We start from the raw sequence: 24755 nt of genomic DNA on the forward strand, positions 1-24755 counted from the left end.
GCTAAATGACCACCACAAATACTGTTTTCCTGATATTGAACTTTTTATTGTTTTTGTTCTTTTTCTATGATATATATATATATATATGTATTAATTAAACTGCTGGAATCATGTTTCACACAACTTATGTGCAACTACCAACCACCTAGGAAGAATGGAAAAGAAAAGAACATACTTTTGGTGAAATTATGGACTGTGCAGCAGCACATATTGCAGATACAATAAGTCCCTCTACTCCAAACTGGGAGAAGAAAGATTGCATGTTTCTGGTCAGTCTGAAGGGAACTGGTTCATTAAACTCGATCATTCCATTTCCATCATAAGCTTCAAGAATCCCCCAAAAGGTAAAAACAATTAGTTTCAGAAAACAGAGAGTTTAATCACTTTCTATTATCCAAATGACTACTCCAGCTTACCAGGATGAAAATCAGTTTGGAATATCTTGCCAGTATTTTTCGCAAATAGAATCTTGTTTGGGGACCTGCCCCCAATCTGCAGCATGTATGATATAAAACAAGAGAGCGCCAATTGGATGGCAAATTGTTTCTTGAAGGTCCAAAGATGGTTACCACTTGGGAGTGTCTTATACATGTATTGAGAAAATATGTTATCGTTGACCCCATTTTTGGTAATTTCATTATATGCCTGCAGACGTAACTCCAAAACAGCCTCAGGTGTGACCTGTCCTGAGATGGCCTGGTTGAGATGTTCTTTAAAAAGTGTGATGGGCATATCAGCCTCCTTATTGTGCCGTGCACAATTGATCTCATAGACCTCAAGAAACGAGCTATACATCAGGTCATCCTCCACCATGCGTACCTGAGAATAGGAACAGTTACTTCTAAGACAACTGCCACAAATAATTTGCAACAAGGCAAACAAATAGAAGTTCATTTATAACAAGAAAGGTGATTAAAAACATGAAAGAAAGTGAAAAAAACGGTTACTTTTCTAAACCACTACAAGTACGAGAAAAAAGTGAAGAAACAAAAGATGTTCACCTGTGACCAAACAGGTATTATTATTGGGGTATGAATGGTCAGATGGCGGCGCCTCGATTCCTTGTGTTTATCAAACATCCTGTTCAACACCCGAAAGATCTGAAGCATGCGTTCGTCACTCCTAGCATTTGGAGTTAATGATGTCTGGACGATGAAATGGCGCTGAGAACCATCAGATCCTATAAGTGTAAGGCGGCGAAAGCTGCTTCCATGCCTCCGTACAATAGGAATATCAGCTCCAACCCTGTCTAACTTTACTGTATGATCAGGTGCAACTTCCTGCAACACAATCGAATCTTAAAATGCATGCTGTGCAATTAAAAGACATCTTGATTAATATTAACATGACACCAGCTTGCAAATTTATACCAACCTGGTCAGTGAAATACTGGCCTGGCATTTCCACATCAACAACATGAAAATCATGCAGTACTTTACTCTCTTCTTCGAGTTTCAAAACAGCAGGAAATCTATCCTCAACATTGCTCTGAAGAACATTCTTCCAGTGTTTCAACCGTTCTGTCAACTCAGAAAGTGTAGCAGGAAAAGTTGCTGCTCTCTCCGGATCAAGATCACGTTCAAATTCCTGTTTATATTCTCTAACAAACTCAACATGCTTGTTCACTGCATCAGCTGAAAAACAGGCTCTGCAAACACCAGACAGTTCCTTCTTCAAAGATTGTGGTACCTCTCCGGTGGTAGCTGTAGGATACTTGTAACAACGATGAAGCAACGCATTAACCACTGCTAAAAGTCGCTCTTCGGGAAGCGTAACGAATCTTGAACCAATTTCCGAAAGTAAAACCTGAAAGGTCAGAAAGGCCATTGTTAAACTATCCAAAATAAGTAGTCCAACCAGTTCTAACATCAACTTACGAAAATGTCCAAAACTTGTAGACATAGCAGTCTATCTGCTTTCCTGAAATCTGTCTAGAAGCAAAATGTTTAAGCAAATCTGAAAAGTGACCTGATACTTCTCACATTAACAGAAGCATATTTCATAAGCTTCAAAAGTTTAATGGTTATGCATCACAAGTTGTTTGAAGATTGCTTAATAATCAATCAGCATACTAAATCATCCACTTGAGTAATCAAAAGCTGCTCTTAGTCAAGCTTACAGTAAACATCTATCCATCAGAAAAACAAAGAACAATCTTCCCTCTCACCAACTATGATACATTGCTAGAAGTAATAATGATGTAATAATTCTACAAAAATGAAAATCAAAGAGTTTGAACATGCGTCAATGATATTCCAGATTACTGAAGCCACAGACAACAACCAAACATGATTCTACAAGACCATTGAAGTTTTTTCTTATATAGCCACAAAACAGAGAATCTCTTAACTAGATGCAGATAATTTTGCAGCACATACACCATGGAAGTTTTTTCTTATATAGCCACAAAACAGAGAATCTCTTAACTAGATGCAGATAATTTTGCAGCACATACACCATGGAAATTTTTTCTTATATAGCCACAAAAAGAGAATCTCTTTTCTTTGACCTATTCAGCTCTGATATCAGACAGTCCCATTGACAAAATACCTGTTAAGTAAACACATCTTATTATGTTTTTTTCTGCACACAATAGTCATCATAGGTAAGAAGTACCCACCGAAAGACCCAGAAAATCTACCATTTATGGGTCTAGCCACATAAAGTGCCTGCAGTTATAGGCACAGGAACCAGAAATAATCCGTTTAACAATCAGCTGGATCATAGGTACGCTAGAAATGCTCCTACATGAATCTATGAGAGATTGGGCAACCATCAAAGTTGCTGGGGCTATCTATGGATCAACCATAGTTTTCCTCACTTTTTTTTTTTTTGGTTGAGTAACCTGTTCAACCCTTTTTAAGCGAGGTCCATCAGCAATGTTTCATGCCTTGATACATGATCAAGTTGTACGAGCTTTGGGAATGATTATAAGCAAAATAGCATCATTGAATTGAAAATGGGAAATTCATTGGAGAATTGTAATCCCCACCACAGTATTACATACAAAATTTGAACAAGAATACAACTTCTGCTTATTCCCAAATCCATCAACAAGTAAATGCAAGAGGACTCAAATTATTTAACAATAGATTATGACTCTCCTAGGGCACTTGGAGCACAAGAGACACTACTTAGACTAGTTAATACTAAGTACTAGAAGAATATATCTCCAAAAACAAGAACTCTATAGGTCTGATCACCCACTAAAACAGGTTCTTGTGAAAATTATTCTTTCATCCAAACTAGTAGTTTCATTATCATAAGCTCATATGAGATCTCATCGAGCAATTGCTATCAAAAATCTTCACGTGTTTTCCAACAATGACTTCTCAAATTTCTTTAGCTTGATGCATATACCAGGTGCCAAACTACATTTACCATGATCCTTAATTCCTCATGATCACCAAAGTATTACAATTCCAACAAGGTTAGTTCCAATCCTACACTAGAAGTAAAAATACAGAGACAGAGTGCTGAATGCCAAATGGAACATCATATACAGGCCAACCTACAAAACTACGTCATATACAGTGTCTAAATTACAACTCATGTTCACCGAATATTTATCTATTGCTAGTCCCCAAAAAAGAAGCCTCATTACATTCTGAGAGACTTGTTCTAGGAAGTAACATTGTGCACCTCTTATACAGTTATGTCCCATGCAAAATATCAGGGTAATAAGTAGAAAAAAATCAGAGGGCAATATGAAGACAATGAATATTTCATACCTCAAGTTCACTTGCCAAATTTTGATGCTTATTCCTAAGAGCCTCCATTATGTCTTTTGCTGCATCAAAAGCACTAGCAACGGTAGCTAAACGAAGTTCACCATTTCGTCTCAATAAGTTATGAGTGCCTTCTGCAACAGTTGGATTTTGTGGTGGTTGGTCATGTGCATTATTAACATTGCCATCCATTGCTGCAGGCCTTTCAGGTTCTTGTCCTTGAGAATTAACACCGTCATGTGAACCAGCAGTACCACTAGTTTGGGAACCTTGATGAACCTGACTTTCAGAAGTTGCTCCAAGATGAGTGGGCCCTCTTGAATTTGCATCAACCAAGTTATGTGAAGCTGCAGTATTTGCTGAGGCTGCTTGTTGCATTCGCTGCTGAGCTAATGCTATATTTCTTCCATATTCAGATTTATTAGCAAAATCACGACGTTCCATTAAATATGTACGTAGCCAGTAATACAAGGCCTGTAGATGATTTCAAGAAACATTTAATGCATAAATATATATCTATTCAAGGGAAGCATTTAAACTAATTAAAGCTACATCCTTCATGTGCTCCAAGTACCTGAGGATACACTTGAGCAATTTTTAGTAGAACAAGCTTGCAATGAGGTGCTTCACTTCTTTGCAAGGAAAGCAGAAGTTGTGGGATCCAAGAAAGCCAAACCCAATTGGGTAACTGATCTAAATATTTAGCCAATGCTCTCCCAACAGGTTCGCTTGGTGTATCAAAACTAAGAAGGTACAGAACACGAGCCAGATGGCTCCTAGAGTTTGAAACACCATACTTAATACCTTGAAAGAAGCAGCTCACAGCATATTCTAACCATAACTCATCACGTGTCTCTTTGTATATCTGAAAAAGAGAGTAATACTAACAATTAGACTTTGACAACTATTATTCATGAAATAAAATGATAACATGAAATACCATGTCACAATAGTTTCCCCAGCTTATCCATCCTTTGGGTAAATGCTTAAAGAGGCTTATGGCATTGGAATATGCAAGATTGGCATTCTCACAATCATTCATCTTTAACAAGAAGTCACCTTTGATGCGAAAAATTTCTGCTTTATGTTTTACAGGAAAATATTCTAAATTAGTATTGTTGATCAAATTAAGACCACTGGTCAATTCCCCTTTCATTTCCAAATAAGCCTTTGCTTGCTCTCTTATTTTGACAAATGCTTCCTGCAAAGACAATTTTTTTAAATCAAAGAGAAAAATTAAAGCACGAAAAGGATATTCAAAACTTATCCTTAAAACATGTACCTGCACTTCCATTGTTGAATGCCCATACATCTTGTCCAGTATTTTTACACAGACATCATGAAGTCCCTGCTTACGTGCAACATGAGCAAGTTTATTAACATTCCAAGCTTTGTCTCGGTAGCCAAGATGATGAAGTTGTGGGTTTGTTTGACTAAAGTCCTTAAACGCATCTATCACGACATTGTATATCTCATTCCTCCACTGCAGTAAATCATACCAAACAGACATGCTATCCCATTCATTAGGAGTCCGTAGTCTCCAAGTCTCGAGGATATCCTTGAGCTCCCCATATGCATTATTAACATTGCCACCTGAGTTTCCTGAAGGTTGTTTGTTCCCATTTGCAATCTCCAGAAGTATTCTTGCAGATTCTTGAACCTCAACTAATTGTTGAAACTGCTGCAATAGAGGGGTTCGAGATTGGACAGAAAATTCAGGCAACTGCCACCATTGCTCCAATGCAAGCTCAACACCTTTGACTACAATATTTTCAGCTTCTCCAACACCATTGGTACTCCTATCATGAAGTGCAAAAAACGCTTGAGCTAGACGAACCTTAGTCGTCTCCTCTACTTGAGCCTTAGGTATTACATTTTCCTTCATATAAGCCCAGTCAGGAACCTTCCATAGGCAATCAAGAAGAATTTCATAATTTTCTACACTCTTTCCAAAATCTTCCAAGACTTCCCACTGACTTAATTGGCTAGCACAGTAAAGCCACTGTTCTTCCCAAAGACACATCTCTGCCTTAGGAACTGTGTTGTTGTATGTACCTTGTGTTGCCTTGATCATGGCCTGATAAAAAAGGCTTTGAGCCCGCTGCCAATAACCATGCTGAACAAGTGACAACCCGGCTCTTGTTTCAGAAGTGATTGATCTTCTTTTCCACAATCCACACCTCATATCTTCTTCATTAAGAAGTCTATAAAGCTCTGCCAATGACTCAGAACATTTTGCATCATTCATGAACAACATGACATGACTCTCTAGTAGAGCTAGTGAAATATGCCAAGCATTGTAAGTCTTGCCAATATATTTGATGAGCTCACTCGGCATCCGAGGTTGGGGGTGGCTCAAATGAAGCCCTTCAAGGAGTGCTTGCACGACATTGGGTCTGCTACCTTGCTGCTTTTTGTGGTAATCTTTTGACAGAAGAGCTATCATGGGCTTAGCAAGAGCAACTTGCTCGTCTTTATGTAAAGTCACCCAAACAATTGGAAAGACTAAAACCCACATATGATATGCAACATTAGCATCAGCATAGGCTACTTCTCTTAGTGGAATCACAAGATCAGCCACCTACATGAAAAACAAAAAACACAAAAATAATATATATATATATATATATATATATATATATATATATAAACATATATACATAAAGAAAGGAGAAGATTGGTAAATGGTAGGGAAAGGCATTAGACCCAAAAGAACCCCAAAAATAGGTTAAACAGTTCAAGGCAGCCAAGACACCAACCTGAAGTTTGCACATCTCTGTCAAAAATAGTGCATGTCTAGCCACAAGAGAATCAAATGTAAGAGAAGCCCCATCTGAACAATCTGATATATCAGATGCTGAGTGCTGAACCACAGTCATGTCAGGAAAAGTGCCTGATGCCAAAAGTGGTGGCACTCGTGCAGAATTTGGTGCTAGCATGATAGGTTCATTCTCTACTAAGATAGCTAACAGAAGGTCAAGTCCCTGTTTCAGCCAAAAAGCATCGCTTACAGCTTCCCAGTCCTGAATTTGGATGATAAAATGAAGTCTGTTAAACAGTGTTTTTCCAAGTGATTCATGATATAGCATGAAGAACCGCTGTCTAACTTCTGGATCTTTTGCTCTTAGACCAAGCATATATTGTCTTTCAACCTTTTGGAACACTTCTTGGCGAAGGGGCACCGGATACCTGCTAAGCATTAAAAAGGCAATGACAAAAGAAAAGATATTTTAATCTAAACAAGTAAACAGATGTTGCATTCCATACTTGCTTGAGTCTGCACAAAGCTCATATAGAAGTTGTAAGTATTTTCCATCCCATTCTTCTTGCACAGCTGGAGGAAAGTTCTTTCTATCAACTAATGAAAGCTTTTGCAGATAGGATACTATCTCCTTCTGAGTTAGAGCAGCACTTGAAGCACCAGAGGAAGAATGCCTGTAGTCATCCTCAATCCATACCTTTATTGTGTCAAGTACACACAAAAGTACACTGGAATCTGTGCCCTTCTCAGACAGCAGCACGTGAAGTATCTGACCAATTAACCGTTTACATTCAGGAGAATGCATAACTCGTTCACTTACAAGGCTTAGGACACATTTCATGTTCGAGATCACAGAAGCTGAGTCAGCTGTTGCACGTGAACTGACTGATGAATCCAGATCTGCCCTCTGTCCCTGAAAAAATGATCAAGGATAAGAATGGATGCTGATGCATATAAATCATATTTCAACAATGAGATCATAACAAATTTGAGTCATTGTAAAACTTTTCACCGATTAATTATTATAACTTGACATAATTCAACAATCCAATCTTATAATTATCTAGCAGTAACAACTAATAAGCGCTAGAATAGAAACTTCAGAAAAATTGTAAAATTCTTGGAAGCTTAAAAATATAAGAGATTAATAAGCATGGATACCCATAATAAAATAGCATTTGGGAAAGCACGATCAATCTACAGGGATAATAGAATAACAAGAAAGTGTGGATACACAAAGAATAAGTCAGAACATTATGATGATATAGGGTTGCTCTTGGTGTTACAATCAAGTTGTTTCTTTGCAACCTAGGTGATTAAAAAATAATTTTGTTTGTATGGGTAAGACTGCATTGATAGAAGTCTTACGCACTAGGCCACCATTTTTTATCTATTTAGAACATTATGGTGATATGACTGTCTAATTCAGAAGTTCCACCAACAATGTAAAGTTCATACAACCATTGAAAATGTATCCTCCATCAATAAAGCAAGTATGGCATATTGCATCCGTTGACACCCAAAGCATATGGCAATCATTACAATATCAAACCTAGTTAATTACCACTCCTATTTCTGCAAGAAATCAAATTTTAGAACACCTATTTATCATCATCCAGCAATAGGCTTACCAGAGACCCTATTTACAAGTGCAGGTTTATATGGGAAAAATGACTATAAATTCGTCAAGGGCTAAGGTTAGCACAGAAAAAGTTCAATGTAACATAAGAGATGCAGCTACGAAGAAATCTTCAGAAGAAAAAAGTGCAAAACCATTTTATGCATGTCAAAAAAAATTTCCAGAACAAGCAAATTAAATCCAGGATTGATAATGCAAATATTCAAATTTTAAATATAACGGAAATATGATTGCTAATATAACCATTTTAAATTGGAATTGCAAAGTACTTGTTTCGTTATCATACATTTGAAAGAATTAATTTCATATGAAACTGCCTGAAAAGTACTGCCATTTAAATTAGACAGAGTTGCAACTTTGACAACCATGAGAAACATACATTTCTATTAACAATTGATGTTCATTAAATTTATATGTTCCTAAAACTTATAAGCAAATTCCAGGCCCTGAACAAGGTTGCTAAGTACCCATGAAGATCATCCTTTATTTACATTAAGAGGAAAATTTATTTTCAGGAGTCATTTATTAATATTTCTCAATGCCTATTAGAAGGCATATTTCTATCAAATTACAGGGGTTTCTACTCTTAATAAAGCAAAATTGGCAAAGTGTAACTCTAAGGAATTGACTGGTTAGTCCCACAGCAATGCAGGTTTACCTTTTTCTCTGGTCCAACCTGATGGGCAAGGCAGAAAAAATGGGCTGGCATAGCATGTGGCATGGTATGTGTGGACCATGCAGTGTCGTTGGTCATGGTCATTGACCAATAAACACTGTCCACGTAGAAATGGCCAGGGCTCCAATGGGTATGTTATCAGCCCCATAACCCAATCGGAGAATGGTTGCACAACTGACTTAAGCAAACCTTCTCATGTAATCTTCTAATAGAGAAATCAGAAATGCTCTTCGAAATTACCAGTTCAATAAAAAAAAGTATGGTCCACAAGGCAAAGAGAATAATGAGGATCATTCTAAAAAATAAACAAAATGGAAACATAAAAGAAAATATATATGGCTAAGAAAACAAGAATCATAGCACCAATAAATCTGAACTGATTTTGTAAGCTCCAAAAGATTACAAGTTTGTGGCTCTGATAGTGGTAAAAAACATCATTTACAAAAGAGTAAAAAAAAGAACTATATATAAGGAGAGTACTAATTAGAAAATAAACTACGGAACTGAATACCAAAGAACTTAAGGAAAAAACCTGAAAAAAAAAATTAGGATATCATACTTGTCTGACATGTGAACCAGAAGATGATCCCATATCTCGTGCTAGGCGTTGAAGTACACGAAGCAACAAGGGAATGAATGGATCAATAAAATTCTTCTGAACTTCAGTCAGGGTCTTAACGACAAAGAGAGCAAAAGTTATCATTGAGTTAGCATTGCTAACTTCAAGAGATATCTGAGGAGCTGTCACCGCAGCTAGATGTTTCTGTACAAGCTCTCCAACCCTTTGGTATAGTATCTTCACATCTTGTGGGGTACTAGCCACATCAAGTGGAAAAGCACTAAAAACCATTTTCAGCAAGGAACAAAGCGACTTCCCAGCATCCAAGGTTTTACTGTTAAAACAAGGCTCCAATATCTGCAAAACAATTTAAGTTTAAAACTCTAAAAGTTTAACAGTAGTAAATCCTACAATAATGGCACCTGTGAAATGTGATTTATGTTGTTGCGGATGAACAGGCGTGGCTGCTTCTCCAAGACCTTGTTCATGACATCAAGACCCTGTGCAAGAGCAGTTGCCGGGTCTTTTGATTGAGAAGGTGGAAGATGTCCAAGCAACTTCTCGAGATAATTGAACTTAACATTGGCATTTGGCCAGACCTCCAAAGCTTGCGTTAGTAGCTCCAAAGCTTGTTTATACATAGAGGTGGATTCCTTATCCTTAGGTTCTATCACCAATGCAACCTGCTTTGCAAAAAAGATTTGAAATTTTGATTGCACAAAGCATTATAAAATGTTCAAACAGGTGATGGTGCAATTGATGTATTTTGCATCTAGGAGTAGATGCTGAAGGCAAAATGTAAGATACCATAAAGAGAAAACGGCCACATACTCAAGATTTTATTTCCTAATTTTTGTTTATTAATGAAACATGGACACACAATACTGTTGGACAATAATTTCATTCGTCTAAACAAAAAAAAGCAGGCTCATCTTACTCATCGTTCACAAAGATTGGTTGATAAAAAAGGAGAGTGGCGTCGATGGTCTGTGTGATCACTGTATGTTCCTTAGAAACTAATAACAAACAATTTTCATAGCATAATTTGAGCACACTGTTAGCCAATGATAACTACCCAAAACCTTCTAAAAAAACTAGAATCGGAAGGAGTTATAGCATTTTGATTTACTGCAAAGAAAAAAGTAGAAAATTATTCTCACCCTAATAAGGAACGTGATAATCATCTCTTCCATTGCTGCATTTGGTTTATACTCCTCGTCAGGTTGGCCAGCAGATCCAGGTGCCTCGATGGTGGGTATAGAAGCTCCACCTGGAGACACCACATAAAGAGACTGAAGGCCAGGCTCAACCTTCACTCTCTTGCTTATATCATCAGGAAATGCAGAAGCATCTGATGATCGCTTTGAATCACCACCAACAGAAGCAGGATTTAATGCATCACCTATTTGATTAAATCCCTCGGTGCCAGGCATAACTTTCATTTCATTTTGTCTTTGTCTTTCCCAAGCAACAACCAAGCCAGCAAGTTCAATTGCAAGGCGTCTATTTTCAGAAGTGGTGTTGTATGGCAGTCCTAGCCGACTTAAAGAATTTACCATCTGCGGAACAAATTGTGCTCGACAGCTATAGAAGAGGTCTGCATGCCGCACAATAAGCTGAAAGATGTGTATCATATTAGGAATTGAATGACCTTCCTCAACTAGTATTTTCTTGGTATAACGAATCCATATTGGTACACGACTTTCTCCAGGAGGTAGTCTTCGAGGAAGTGCAGGCATTAATATGTCAAGAGCCTGTTTAACCAAAAGCTTATTTTCTGGTTGGCAAGTTCGCAATAAGGCAATAAAAACCTACATGAAGAAAAGTTTCAGTTAAAAAAAATCAATTATGAAATAAACAGTGTCCAGATTTTATAATGAACTTAAAATGACAAGATACACCATACACTAACACATCTAAGAAATAAGTACTATTCCAATAAGCATTAAAATTTAAACCTACTATACAGTTCACAGATTGGATCAGAAATTTATATCCAACTGATACGATGCTAATCCTCACTTATGCAGTAGTTGTCTTTACTCTTTACCATGGTTCACCTTACTGGTCTGTACCGATAAACAGACCGATTGTTCGTACATTACGTACCGACATACTGACACATGATATGGTGGGACATACCGATAGATTGGTATATACTGTCTATACCGGTCTCTTATCGGACTGGAATACACCGCTCATACCATGCAGTACATTGTGGACTTTGGTCTTTACTGAAAGATAAATATATGATGACTTATGAGCTTCTATATGCTTGAATTCAGATCATAACAATATCAAGTTATGTGGTGAACCAGTAAGGAACCTTCAGACTGATTACAACTAAAATTAGGAACGTCAACAGCACTTTTTGTGTATCTGGAACGATCATGATGCATAGAAGAAAATCTTTCACCCTCCAGAGTGCTTTCCATCAGAGGTCACTAATAAATTTGCAGAGTTGTTTAAGAGTTACCTAGAGAAGTACAGATGCCAACAACAATAAGGTACAACTATGCTACCTTCAAATTCACATTTACCTAACAATATGGTGATAACATCAACGATTCTCTGAAACAACCATAGTTTATACTTAGATTTAAATACAGCTTATACCGGTTGATAACAGAGATTTTAGAAGTCCAAACGATTTTGCTCAGTTCTGGTATGGACTGTACTGTCCAGTAAGCTTGCAATACCAGGCTTACAGAATGGTAAACATATTGGTAATGAACTGCATTATGTGATAAGCTTACTGCACAGTGCAATAACTTTGTTTTTTATTTTTTGACAGCTGCCACAGCTATCCCTTTTTTATTTTCTCTTCCATTCTCTCTCTCATGCCCTCCCTCCCTCTTTGTCCCATCCTCCACCTCTTGCCCACCTTATTGACATTTGCCACCACCACCACCTCTGCCCCGCTGCGTAGCCAAGGTTTCCTCCTCGTCCTGGATGCTGGCTCCACCGCTGCTTTATCCTCTTCCCTATCTCCTACTCCTTCCGTCTTCTCTCCCTCCTCTTTCATCCACATACCATCCTGAACCAAGTCTTGGTATTTCAGTCCACAATTTGCAGCCATTGACAGGTATTAGCACTGGACCAAGATTTTAAATCTTAGTTTACAAAAGGGAATGTCCTTAGTGCACATATCACGGCAGCTGCAAACCAGCATAGGGATGTAACACAAGTCATTAGTTTCATTCTAGTTAATAACCTGATTTATTAGAACATGTCCTTTCATTTCCAACGTGGAGAATACCAATGTAGAATTAGTACTTTAAGAAAAAAATTAATTACTTTCAAAAACCTCATGTAAACATGGTTAAGCAACCAAACAGACAAACAGGGAAGCCTAATGGAATCAGCCTGTACTTAAGTCCATTCCTTTTAAAAAGATGTTCCATTTAAAAAGGACCAATTCAATTCCAGATCAACTCATGGGATCTCAATTTAGATCAAAAAAATTTTAAAATGCATGGGTTCTTGCAGCTGTCTGATTTAACCAATAAAGGAGATTGGTTTCATCCCAAAACAATTAGGAAAACCTAATCCTTCCCTTAGTCGATCACACACCCCTTCCTTCCCTCCCTCCACACACACACCCTGCACCCCCACCCCCCCACCCCCCCTCCTTCTCCCTCTTCTCTTTCCCCCTTTTTATTTGCCTTTTCTCCCTTTGACACATCAACAAAAGCCCAGTCCACAATACCCACCCACCCTCATGCTACCCATTTTCTTGCAACCAGCCAGATCTATAAGGCATTGAGGCCAAATGCTGTTGAGGACAGTCGCTGCTGGACCATATAGCACTACCATCTCTGGCCACATATTTTAAACCATCCTTTGTCATATCTATGACACCATGTTTAAATCCAGCATCTTTCATGAAACCTCCTGATGATGTCTATCCCTGCTTGCAGCATGAAATCAAGTCTCCACAGAAAGAATATTAGAGAAGCTCTGATGGCATGCAAAAACAGAATCAGTCTCTGCAGAAATTTAAATTTGTGGTATGTTACCAGCTTATTGCATGAGAGGTGTCACTGACAAAAAAAGGGCAATTCAGTTCGATAAGGTTCAATATCTTAAAGCAACAGGAAACTGACGTGAAAATTTTCAATCCAATCAAGCTGTATCAAACCGGACATACCCTTATACACATATCAGATTCTTAAATATTAATGACCACAAAATACACTCTGCAACAAATGAAGCAGCGCCTTAAAGTTATTTATGAACAGATCAGAAACTCCATTCATGTTTCTAAAAGTTTACCGAAGTAGTCTTTAAGTGTGAAAATGTTTGTGTCCTTAGGTGTGAAAATGGAATCATAGTCCACTAAGATATGTAAGAACGTACTCATATGCATTTGTTTAAAAAGAATACCTGAAGAATAATTTTTTCAGGAGCCTGATAAGCTTCTAAGAAGTGGCATACATTAACAAATGCCCACTGCTTACTGGAATTATCCTCACGCTTAAGATGATTCCAACCAAACTTTATAAGCTCTTTACGGTGTTGAACAAGATCATTTTGTAGATACTTTAACAGCAATGTAGCAAGCTGTAGAAGTTCTATCCTCAAAGGCTCATCATATTCAGCACTAATCTGCAAGTCCAAATAGGCATTCATCTAAGAAATTTTCAATCAAAAATCATTTACAGATATATAGGAACAAGACCAAACACAAAAAAAGATCACCTCTTCAGGAGGGTCAAGAAGCTTGTCAACAATAGTTTTTATTGTAGCAGGGTCAACAACATCCCAGCTCTGGCCATTTTGAAAAGAATGAGCTAGCATTGGAAGGATAAGAATTTGCATTGCAATGACCAAGTGATCTTGTCCAAATTGTTTTGACTGGAAGATACTCAAGAAGTGTAAAAGAATCGATTTCTTTAAGTTAGGAGTGTATCCTTCCGCAACCTAGTCCGCAATTGCAACAGTAAGTTAGAACGTTAATATTAAAAAATTAAGATTGAAACTTAGTATAAACATGAAAATCAAGGCAAAGCAAAAACAAAATCAGAAAATATCCTTCCTTGCCTCGACAATGTAAAATTCCTTCAAAAAGGTATAGTCAATACGTGTCTGGAACAAGAAAATTGACAGCATATCAAATAGTGCACCAACTTCGGACTTATCATGCCTCAAGTAACTCAGAAAACACTTCACAAGCCGCTTACTTTCCTTGACCTGTAGATTCAAGAAGAACAATAAATCAGTGTCCAGATAATAGAAAGAAAAAGGCCAATTATATGAAAATGCATAGAATATTATTGCATGAATTGTGCTACGACTCTAAAACATATCGCATTATAAAAAATCTAGTTCTTGTCATGGACTATACATAAAATGAAGACAATACATAGCAAAAAGTGCAATACAAAATGTAGTTTCAAGTAAATCACACACAGCTCCACACGCAGCTTAATCAAACAAATAGTTCAATTTTTTTCCACAAGATCTAGATGGAACCAACATAAGCCAAACACACATTCTATCAATGACCTCCCCTTATTCTCATGCACTCAAGTGTTGTTGCTCCTTACAGTTCTACACTAGAACTCGAGATATTCAAAATCTTCAAGGATAGAGATGGAACTTGCTTGTGCCTTGCCAGACTGAGAATGTGAATCGACAGGTAATGTCAAAATTATTTAATCAGTTAACAATTATACTGAAAAAGACAATGGCAAAAGGATATACAGGGAATTCACCACAGCTGTCAAAAGACAAGACTTTACTTCATGAGAGGAACTAAATAAAAGATTAAGCATGAAAAGATGGGATTCACCAAAAAGGTCCGAGCTTCACAAAAAACACAGTTCCTTCGCAAGACGTTTGGATAAAATCACACTGATGAAAAATAGTGTTTTAAAAAATTAATGCAAATAAATTAAGTTCCGTTGCATTTCCGAGTATAAATAGTAGAGCTTGTCAATGGATGAAAAACTTCAGATTTGAATGAAAATAACTTGCATCTTCTCTTCTAGTCTCTTACTCTCCTCTTTAATCTTACACTTCTCTTTCCCTCTCTCTCTCTCTCTCTACTTTTCTATTCTATTCTACACCACGATGCCTATTTGTTTTAGCAATGTTATTTTATGATGGGCACAGGATAACACCCAAAAGAACACGATTCAGCAACATCATCAATTTATACTTAATATTTTGAGTTCTATTAATTTCTTCATTTAACATGCTTGATTAGAAAATAAAGGTTGGTTTGTCCACACAATAGTGAAAATTGGTATTTTAGCTATTTAACTACATCACTATTTTCCACTGACTAACGGGCAGGTTTAGCTACTTAAAATAAAGAGTATTCAGCTTTAGCTCAGATAAAATAAGTTTTAAAAAGATCTATTTGTCAAATGGTTTGCAAAAAAAAATTAGTGTTTACTCCAGCTCTTCTTGACCCTTAACTATAAAATCTCCAAAATTCTTTTGTTCGCCTAGAAAAATTTAAAACCATGTAAAGAATGATCGTTTCATGCTCAGAAGACCAGTAAATGATGAACAAGTCATAACAAATTCATGGATCAATAAAGGACAGAAGAGGAGGATACGGAGGAAACAGAAAGACAAGGCAGAGGTCATGGACCAAGAGTACGAGGAGGAAATGACACTGTAATGTGAGCAGTGAAGTCATGGACCAATAGTGCCAAAAGAGTTAGTATCACCTTAAGGCAAGTGGTGAGGTCATGAACCAAAGACAATGAGGCGGTTAAGCGACTGTGGTGAGGCAATGGAACAACAGTAGAAAGTAAGCAAGCTTAAGAGCCAAAATTTATATGTTGCCTTAGTCTTCAAATCATCGATTCAATTTAACATGCTTAAGATCCAAAATTTTCTGAATAGAATTAACTACTGCATCTAACTCAAGCAACTTCAAGTTCAATATTATTTTAGAGTTTTGAAACTTGGATCTAATTTAAATCAAATTCAAAATGTTAACTTGCACACAAATCAAAGCCTTACCAAAATTTCCACAATTACCTTGAAACAACAATGAACATGATATATTAGTACCAAGAAAAAGCCATTCAGAAAAAGAAACCAAGTCTCTTGCATCCCCATGCCCATGGTATCTAAATTTCTAAAGGTGATCATCATTTTTGAACAGGGGGTATTGCGAATATTATCTTCAAGTCTTGGAAGCTGAATCTGATTTACATCAAATTCAGAATGTTCATTTGTACATATTTCAAAGCCTTATCAAAATTTTCTATATTTATATCGAAACAATAACAAATGTCAGATAATCGTACCCAACAAAGCCATTTAGACAAAAAAAACAAACCTCTAATGTGTTTTTCCAAACCCTTAATATCTAAATTTCTGAAGGTAATAATCATTGCTGATCTAAGGATATCGCAATCATCAAAGGAGATATTTTATCTTGTCTTTGAATTATTTTTTGTGTTTTAGGAATTTTTTGCAAATGTAACAAACTGTGACATGGCAACACTACATGTATTGTCTACTCCACCTGACACATTGTCCAAGGAAAATTTTAAAAAAAACTTAAACATAAGAAGATTGAAGAGAGATACCTGATTTACAAAACAAAAGAGCTAAAATGTAAGATTAGAGAGAGATGCTTGATGTAAACATTCTACAAGGATGGAACTTGATCCCAGTCAAGAATTTTTTTGAATAAGAAAGGTCATCTCTCTAATGACAAAAAAAAAGTGAAGGTTCTCCACAAATGCTAGATGGGATGATTGATTACTTGATTTAAGAAATAGACTTTCTTTATTAATAATTAATTTTTCTTCTTGTATTTTGGAGTCTATAAAAAGTGGAAAACTGTCCTTTACAAGACTATGGCTCAATGAGATTTTTTTTCTCAATGAGAATTTTTTTCCCATAATATGGGTGGGCTGTGAGATAACATCCTTAGGAGGGACCCTTGGAGTCAATATTCACCACAAATGATGTGATGTCATCTTCCTTGTGTAAGGCATGTCTAGTGTGAAGCCATGAATCACGTGTGAGGCCACCTAGGAAATGAAGTTCAGGAATTATCTTTCCCTTTCTCTCTTTTCCTTCCATTATTATCAAATCCTCAAAAGAAAAAAATACTCTCTTTGGGGCTTCATGTGCTTGTCCTTTGTTAGTAAGTCTAAGCTTAACAACACTATAAGTCGGAGGGTACTTAGGAATTCGCACCAACAAGCAACTTATGATTTTACTAGAAATACAAGAAGAAATATAAACTAAGAGAAAACAAACAAGCAGGAACTTTAAACTAAGAGAAAACAAACAAGCAGGAACTATAAACTAAGAGAAAACAAACAAACAGGAACTGTAAACTAAGAGAACACAAACAAGCAGAAACTATAAACTAAGAGAAAACATACAAGCAGGAACTACAAACTAAGAGAAACGATTCTAATAAGAGTAAAAATAGGTGGCATATGAAAATAAAATTGATCGAAGCTTCCCTCAAAGGCAAAGAATATGGAAGCCATAACAAGTAGCCAATGATTGCAACACTTTGAGACTACCTATGTCTCAAGAAATAAACATTTAGCACCTATGTCTACCTACATGAAACTTGTTTGACATTTTATCCAAACATGAACTTCCCGAACAAGAAATTATGTCTACACTTAGCAAATAATATTGGAGAGGAGAAATGTGATAAATGGGGATGACAAGTGCATAATCATTTACAAAGAAGGATATGTGACAGGAATAGGGAAAACAAACATCAAAACAGACTATCCATTGGAAGCACAAAGAACAATAACAATGAAGAATCTATTCAGACACAAGCTTATGTGTGATAAATAGAATATCATTGACAACTTAGATGTTGCAGATGCTAAAAGACTTTTAGAAAAGTAGCAAAGGAGCTCAATATGTATTCCAAGAGATAAAAGACTAATAAAGTCAACTAAGCAGGAACATGAGAAGCATTTTCTTATCTTTAACATATAACCTTGGTCAAATCAGTACAAGAAACCCTTTTTCTTTAAATCATGATTTTACATAACTAAAATAAAAAAAGCTCTTATTCTAGACCTGTAGGAATGACCAGCCACCAGGAAAAACAAGGTATTTGATTTCAAAAAAATATATCAATGCAGAAAAAAGAAACAATTAGCAACAGCAAGAAAATGAAGCTACCATATAAATGGAATAAGCAGAGAATATGATGATGCACAGCAATTATGCATTGCAAAAATCAGCTTATATTAACTATTTCAATGAGCTAGAAAACCTGCCTGGAGTAAGCTCAGTTCTTGTTCATTTTGCAAACGAGCAATCCTTGCTGGTGACTTCCAAACAAGTAACAATGTCTCAAAAACAATACGATTACCATGCAACCAATTTGGCATCAACTTGACTAGAGTGGAAATAAGTTCCAATCCATGAAAATAACCATCAGAGCATGCTGCCAAAGGTGGACTAGTGAAAGTGTCTGACATGAGGACTTCATCATTAACTGACGAAGAAGGTTGAACAACAGACCCTTCAGAATGGGGAAAGAATTGTGGGAAAGCATTTGCAAGTATCTTATGTGGCGACTTAGCAAGTTCTTCTCTTAGGGGTTGTCCAGCATCTGAACAGATTATATACATAAACCTGAAAATATACTTTGGTCAGAAATTCATCAATGTAATATTTTCTATGCAGAATGATTACATTACTTTACCAGCATCAACTAACCTTCTGAAATATTTTGGATGGCTCAAACGAGCAAGGAAATAGTCCACTGCATCTGTTGCATAACGGTTTAAATACTTGGTAAGTGGCAGACGATATGGACTGTTAATTTCACTGTAAAATTGTCCTGGTGGTAGTGCCCCTTCCAAATCAATAATTATGGTTACAAGTTCATCTAGAAATTTCCCAGCTGCCTGAGGGAGCAGATGGAAGAGTTCGATCATCGCTGTACCATGCAGTAGCTACAGCTGGTTAAGCCAGAATCAGATTACCAAATAGGCAAAACTATTTTTTATAGCATACCTGCTGCAACCTTCGGCTCGTCTCCAGCCTTCCAAGATTTTTGGGTTTGAGCAAGTTTTTCAGGCTCAAGCCATTTCTTCAAGTGGTCCAGTAATTTGACACCCAACTGGACATTGAACCAATTTGACAAAAGTTCAAGCAGGCGGGCTAATCCTTGCAACAAAGGCATCGTAAGGCTTTTAGTATGTGCCAAGTTAACTAAGATAGGCCTCAAGCTGCCCTGCAGAAGTTCTTTTGGCAGTCGTTGTTGTTGAACAACCTACGGACAAAATCTTAAATGACCACATTGTGACTAGAAACAATAATAGAAAACAGTGAAACATGTATTTATGTTCATTATTATAAATCCATGCAAAACAACTTAATTCAAATATTGATAGAGCTACTGGAAAGTGAAATATAAAACCTGACGAAGCCCTTCCTTTGCAACAGACACAATCTCTGGAGTCCGACAAGTCAGAGACTTGAAAAACATAGAAATGATCTTTGCACGAAGTTCGGTATGATTAGGTGTTTTGAGATCTGCCCAAGCCATTGCAGTACAAAGAAGTTCAATGCATGCTGTTCGAAGTTTGTTTAGTGTAGTAACCACCTTAGGGTTCATTAGTTTGGTGACCCACACAGTTTCATCAGCCTCAGCAATTTGTAATGCTTCTTGCAAAAAGTTGACCAACTCTGGTGTCAATTTGAGAAGAGGAGGTCTTAAGGCAAGACAAAAATTCAAGGCAGAAACTGTTCCCACCTATGAGAGGCAAAAGAAAGAGACCAATACAATAGATAAAGTAAAAGAAGTAAATTTCAAGCATAATAAGATCGTATGCCAATAATCAGTACCTGTTGCTCAACATTTTTGGTACGAAGCGGCCTCATTATGAGAGGCTGAAGTAGAGGTAGATAAAGAGGCTCAAGCAACTCGGAAACCTCACTTCCGGTCCTGCTAGCTAAAAGAGCCAAGCATGATTGCACGGTCTTTCTTACAACAATGGATGCATTTGGGTTGAAAAGCTCCAAAGCAAGAAATTCAACAACTCCCTGGAAACTCTGTCGACGGCTGTCATTATTTGCTTCATCAACATTATTCACCGCACGAAGAACCTGCGTGAGGACCTGACTTGTCTCTTCCTGCTCTTTATTAGCATGCACTGGTAACCTTTTAAGAACATATATAAGGCCCCGCACTATTCTCACTTGGAAAATGCATAAAGTCTCTACAGAGACATTGCCAACCAAAGCCCCGAGCCCAATTACACCTCCAAGTTGAGCCTGCCAAGTACATCCATAACAACAATGCAGAAGGCGAGGTAAAAGTTGCTCAAATACAGGAACCCGAACGCTTGGGGGTGGTGAATACACAGGATTCAAGGATGGACTTGAAACCATCATTGGAGTACCAGGACCACCCTTTGAACTTAGTACACCATTATGCTTTGCCCGTGCAAGAAAAAGAAGTGTTTCAGCAAACATGCTCAAAGCATTTAGAGCAGCCTTGGCATGAAGCCTGTTCTCACTAGCAAGTACTTCAACCAACGCATCCAAAAATATTAGAGGATCCAACTCCTTAAGATTGGAAGTGCTACCTCTCGACCTAGAAGTCATGCCACTGCTTGATGAAATCATGGAACCAACATGCTGGCCTGTTGTGCCAGATAAGTTTGATGAAGAACATTCTACATGAAAAAGCAGTGCAAAATGCCTACATACATTAACAAGAAATTCATCTTTTGTGTCTTGGAGCTCAGGATCTGCACTAGCAGCAATAGTGGTCGTAAGTAATGTCTTAAAAACAGATTTCTCGGCCATTAGCTGAGTCTTTGTCTTCACACCCAGGTCAACCTGAAGTCAAGAAATTATTAATTGCCAGGAAAAAAAAACACTATAGTAGTAAATTGGACAGAAGAAAGCTAATTATCATTTCCAATTTAAATTTATCTGTAACACTCATACACATGGCTTCTAAAAAGCAAATTAAAATCTATAGAAACAAATTAAAAGTTTAATAAATTTTTCCATGAAATTTAAAAACTAGGTTTTCTTAACAAAATTAAGAACATGATGTTGAGGATGTTTTAGATCTAAAGGACCACAAATGTACACAGCAAGAAACCCTAAAGAACATACAAAAGTGATACACAGCAACACCTAAAGTTCACCAACAACAGCACTAAGAAAGCTTTAAAGAACAGTAATAAAAGAAAATTAAATACCACTATGTAATATATCATATCACCATTTTATAAGTGCAAACAGTCTGGTGAAGTGATATATTTGTTAAGGAGTAAAGGGCACTGGTTGCTGTAACATGGTATGAATGTGTGTGTTGATACCACTATCTCAGTATGATTTCATGTTGTGCTGGTAAGAATGTTCTTATCCTGGCAAATGCAGAAAAATCTTTTGAGTTGGAACCATATGTTGGCATGTCCAAAACAAGTTGGCATGACATATTGTCACGAACGGTCATCGCACACCCACAACAACTCCGTTCAACGAACCGTTCGTCGCTCTAATCTATATGTACAACAGCTTGGCAGGATGTTTTGGCTCGGTTTTAAGTCCTTTTGCTTGTAAAAATGTAAGTTCGAATAAGTTGCAGCGCTACAGTGCGACCGCTCATCGAACCGAACAAAACAGCTCCGTTTTCACATGCCACGGGCTGATTTTTGCAGCCCGCTGCTGCACGCGAAACGTCAGCCATCTCAGCACCCTGGAACCCCTCAGGTGGCACAGGGCTGGATGAAGCTTCGGTATAGTGTCGGGCGTTGAACAACCTTTCGCAAGTTCGCACGTTACCTTAACGGGAACTTGTTGTCGCGCCCGGCACCCGGTGAGCAGCTGTTTGTGGACTTGCAACTGTTCGTTCAACCTTCTAAAGTCCTTGTTTTCCCCCTCTCCCTCTTTTTCTCTTGTGCACGCAAGGTGCTCGCTGAATTGCTTGTAAAGCTTCCACTTTTCGCGAGACGTCGGGACTTGTCCGTCGCTCGTTCTTCAAACTAATCAACTTTCTCTTTTACAGGTCCTTCGGGACCTGTGAGAGGTTGCAAGTGGGCTGATCTTTGCGGACGCAAATCGCAAGGGCGAAGCGTGACTTAAGCAACGCAAGCTAAGTTCTCGTTTTTGCCGCAAGGATGCCTCGCGACTTAGGCAACGCAAGCTAAGTTTGCATCTTTGCCGCAAGGGTGCCGCACGCCTTAGGCAATTCCAGCTAAGGCCGTGACAATGTGTCAATACCTTTCTAGCGTGCTACATTTCAACTTGTGGTGTTGGCACAGCACTCCTTTGTAAAGAGTGCAAAACCATTTAAAGATAAGACAAAGATTGATTAGGTTAGTAAAATGTAGTAAGTTGATTAGTACTAATGAGGGGAGACCTAAGAAGTCTTTGCTGGAAATAATAAAAGAATTAAATGCCTCTGACTTAACTAGAGATATTGCCCTAGATAAAGCTAAATGGCAAGATAAGCAACCAGCTCTTAGTTGGTGGGACATTCAGTTTGTCATTGTTGTACAAGGATTAATTAGGTTCATAATCCTTTTGCATTCCTAGTAGTTAGGCTATAAGTTTAAACAAATATATCAACTAAATGCTTTACAAATTTACTTTTGATACCTTCAATTATAAACAAATATTGGAAGTTTTTAGGAGTAGTTTAGCAATTCGGATGCCTATCAACCTGAGCTAATTGAGGGTGCCATGGAAGGCTATTATTGCCATAGTTGCAACAAATCCTTACTTTTACAAATTGTTCTAATGTTGCACCAAGTAATCTTAGTAGTCTAAAATCTTTACCTTCTAAGGTCCTCTAGGATTCAGTCTTAAGAATTTGTCCAAGTTCCAATTCATTTAGTAAGAACAAATGCTTCTACATACCTCAATAGATGGATAAGACTTCCAGGAAAGCAAGTAGCCTTTATCTGTACACACCTATGCCTGAATTATCACTTAGCTTATTAAAATTATGTGCATGTAGCCCTTATGAAATAAGTTTACACAGATGCACCATCACGGCAAAAAAAAAGGAACACAGATTTTGGATGTGACAAAAAAAGATTCTTTTAAAGACAAATCATAACAATAAATTTCAGCATAAGAAGAAACAACATGCTATAAATGATTTAAGAATGTGGAACAAGCAATAAACAGAAGAAATAAGGGATGCCGGATACTTCAAGCAGACCTTCATATCCGATGTTTCTGTACGACGCCTAGAAGGATCCACCGAAGACACTAACAATGTTCCAAGGGTACCAGGAGACACTCCCTCTCCTTGTACATTTCCCCGCAAATTCAATAGTGATGATAAGCATACTCGAAGAAATTTTAAAGCCTGCTTCCGGTAGAAAGCCTCCATTCCACCATTATTTTGCATAACCGCAGCCACAGCAAGATATATGCAACGATCCAAAGGTACCAAAAATGGTGTAGAAGGCTCAAATGTAAGAATCAAACGAAGCCCATGTTCAGGATTCTCTTTGCACTCAAGAGCAAGGGGTTCTCTAAGAAAACGTCTATTTCGACCACCTAACTTACCAAGAAGTTGTAAAGCTTTTGTACCCCATGGATATGGAAGGGGCCTTAAGTGAGACCATAAAGCAAGAATAACCTCCGATATGACATTTGCCATACTAGGCTCCAAGAAATCAGGATTCAGGCTGTCAATCCAGAACTCAAGGGTCCGGAGACCTAAGCTTACAAGGTCATCAGTTCCTTTAAGAGCAAGAACCAGAGGTTTCATAAGGCGAGGTATGTGTGGAAGCAACGAACTTAAACGTGCAGGTAAGGTTAAGCATAGCTCCAAGATAAGATCCCTCATGTCCTCACCAGAAGGTCCTTCAAGCATAGATAGCAGCATATTTAAGCAAGGTTGCAAAGACGGAATAAGATCCCGCAGAAGGGTATCAAATTTTGCACCATTCATTGATCGAAACATATAACGAAGAAGATGCATATAACCAAGAGGCTTTTCGACTTCAGTAGCATTCTTCATGCAAACTTCCATTATCACAGGTATGTGAGGCTGAAGTATGCGTTCACTGTCAGCAGGTGCCTTTGCAGCAGCCATAAATAAAAACCGAAAAAGCTGCAAAACAAGCTTTGCTGCAGAGGTATCTGGATGCTTCAGAGCATCAAGCTTGTTGTTAACAAGAAAATGAATAAGGACATCCATGAAGGGTCGGAGGACCTTAGGAGCTTGCAGAAGTGTTGAAAATATATGAAGCAACTGAGTGTTGGTTATCATGCATTCGAAAAGCTCCGGCATGCACAACGAGAAAATATCCATGAGGTCTCGAGGCTCCATTATAGCTAGAATCTGTGAAAAGTGCTGTAACATTTCCCTTTCCTCATCCTTTTCTTTATAAAGCGCCAAGCAGTGAACACCACTCTTCAAAACACCTGTTGCCTTACGGACCTAT

The 24755-nt window shown here is 37.6% G+C and overlaps 1 protein-coding gene across 1 annotated transcript in view; it reads right to left on the reverse strand.

The window, feature by feature from the left end:
• LOC135674403 (uncharacterized) overlaps window positions 1-24755 on the reverse strand; it is a 40950-nt gene that overhangs the window by 1150 nt on the left and 15045 nt on the right. Inside the window, exons 13-34 of the mRNA XM_065184213.1 lie at window positions 23519-24751; window positions 20179-21177; window positions 19751-20086; window positions 19345-19603; window positions 19045-19267; window positions 18600-18960; window positions 14407-14556; window positions 14065-14286; window positions 13750-13971; window positions 10524-11174; window positions 9786-10046; window positions 9364-9720; window positions 6996-7402; window positions 6488-6917; window positions 5011-6309; window positions 4669-4929; window positions 4303-4593; window positions 3732-4202; window positions 1375-1806; window positions 1002-1280; window positions 417-819; window positions 176-324 (exon numbers count right to left, since the gene is read on the reverse strand). Coding sequence (XP_065040285.1) covers window positions 176-324; window positions 417-819; window positions 1002-1280; window positions 1375-1806; window positions 3732-4202; window positions 4303-4593; window positions 4669-4929; window positions 5011-6309; window positions 6488-6917; window positions 6996-7402; window positions 9364-9720; window positions 9786-10046; window positions 10524-11174; window positions 13750-13971; window positions 14065-14286; window positions 14407-14556; window positions 18600-18960; window positions 19045-19267; window positions 19345-19603; window positions 19751-20086; window positions 20179-21177; window positions 23519-24751 — 9696 coding nt within the window. The remainder of the gene's footprint in view (window positions 1-175; window positions 325-416; window positions 820-1001; window positions 1281-1374; window positions 1807-3731; window positions 4203-4302; window positions 4594-4668; window positions 4930-5010; window positions 6310-6487; window positions 6918-6995; window positions 7403-9363; window positions 9721-9785; window positions 10047-10523; window positions 11175-13749; window positions 13972-14064; window positions 14287-14406; window positions 14557-18599; window positions 18961-19044; window positions 19268-19344; window positions 19604-19750; window positions 20087-20178; window positions 21178-23518; window positions 24752-24755) is intronic.

Source organism: Musa acuminata, chromosome BXJ1-5 (genome assembly GCF_036884655.1).
Source record: "Musa acuminata AAA Group cultivar baxijiao chromosome BXJ1-5, Cavendish_Baxijiao_AAA, whole genome shotgun sequence".
NCBI lineage: Eukaryota > Viridiplantae > Streptophyta > Magnoliopsida > Zingiberales > Musaceae > Musa > Musa acuminata.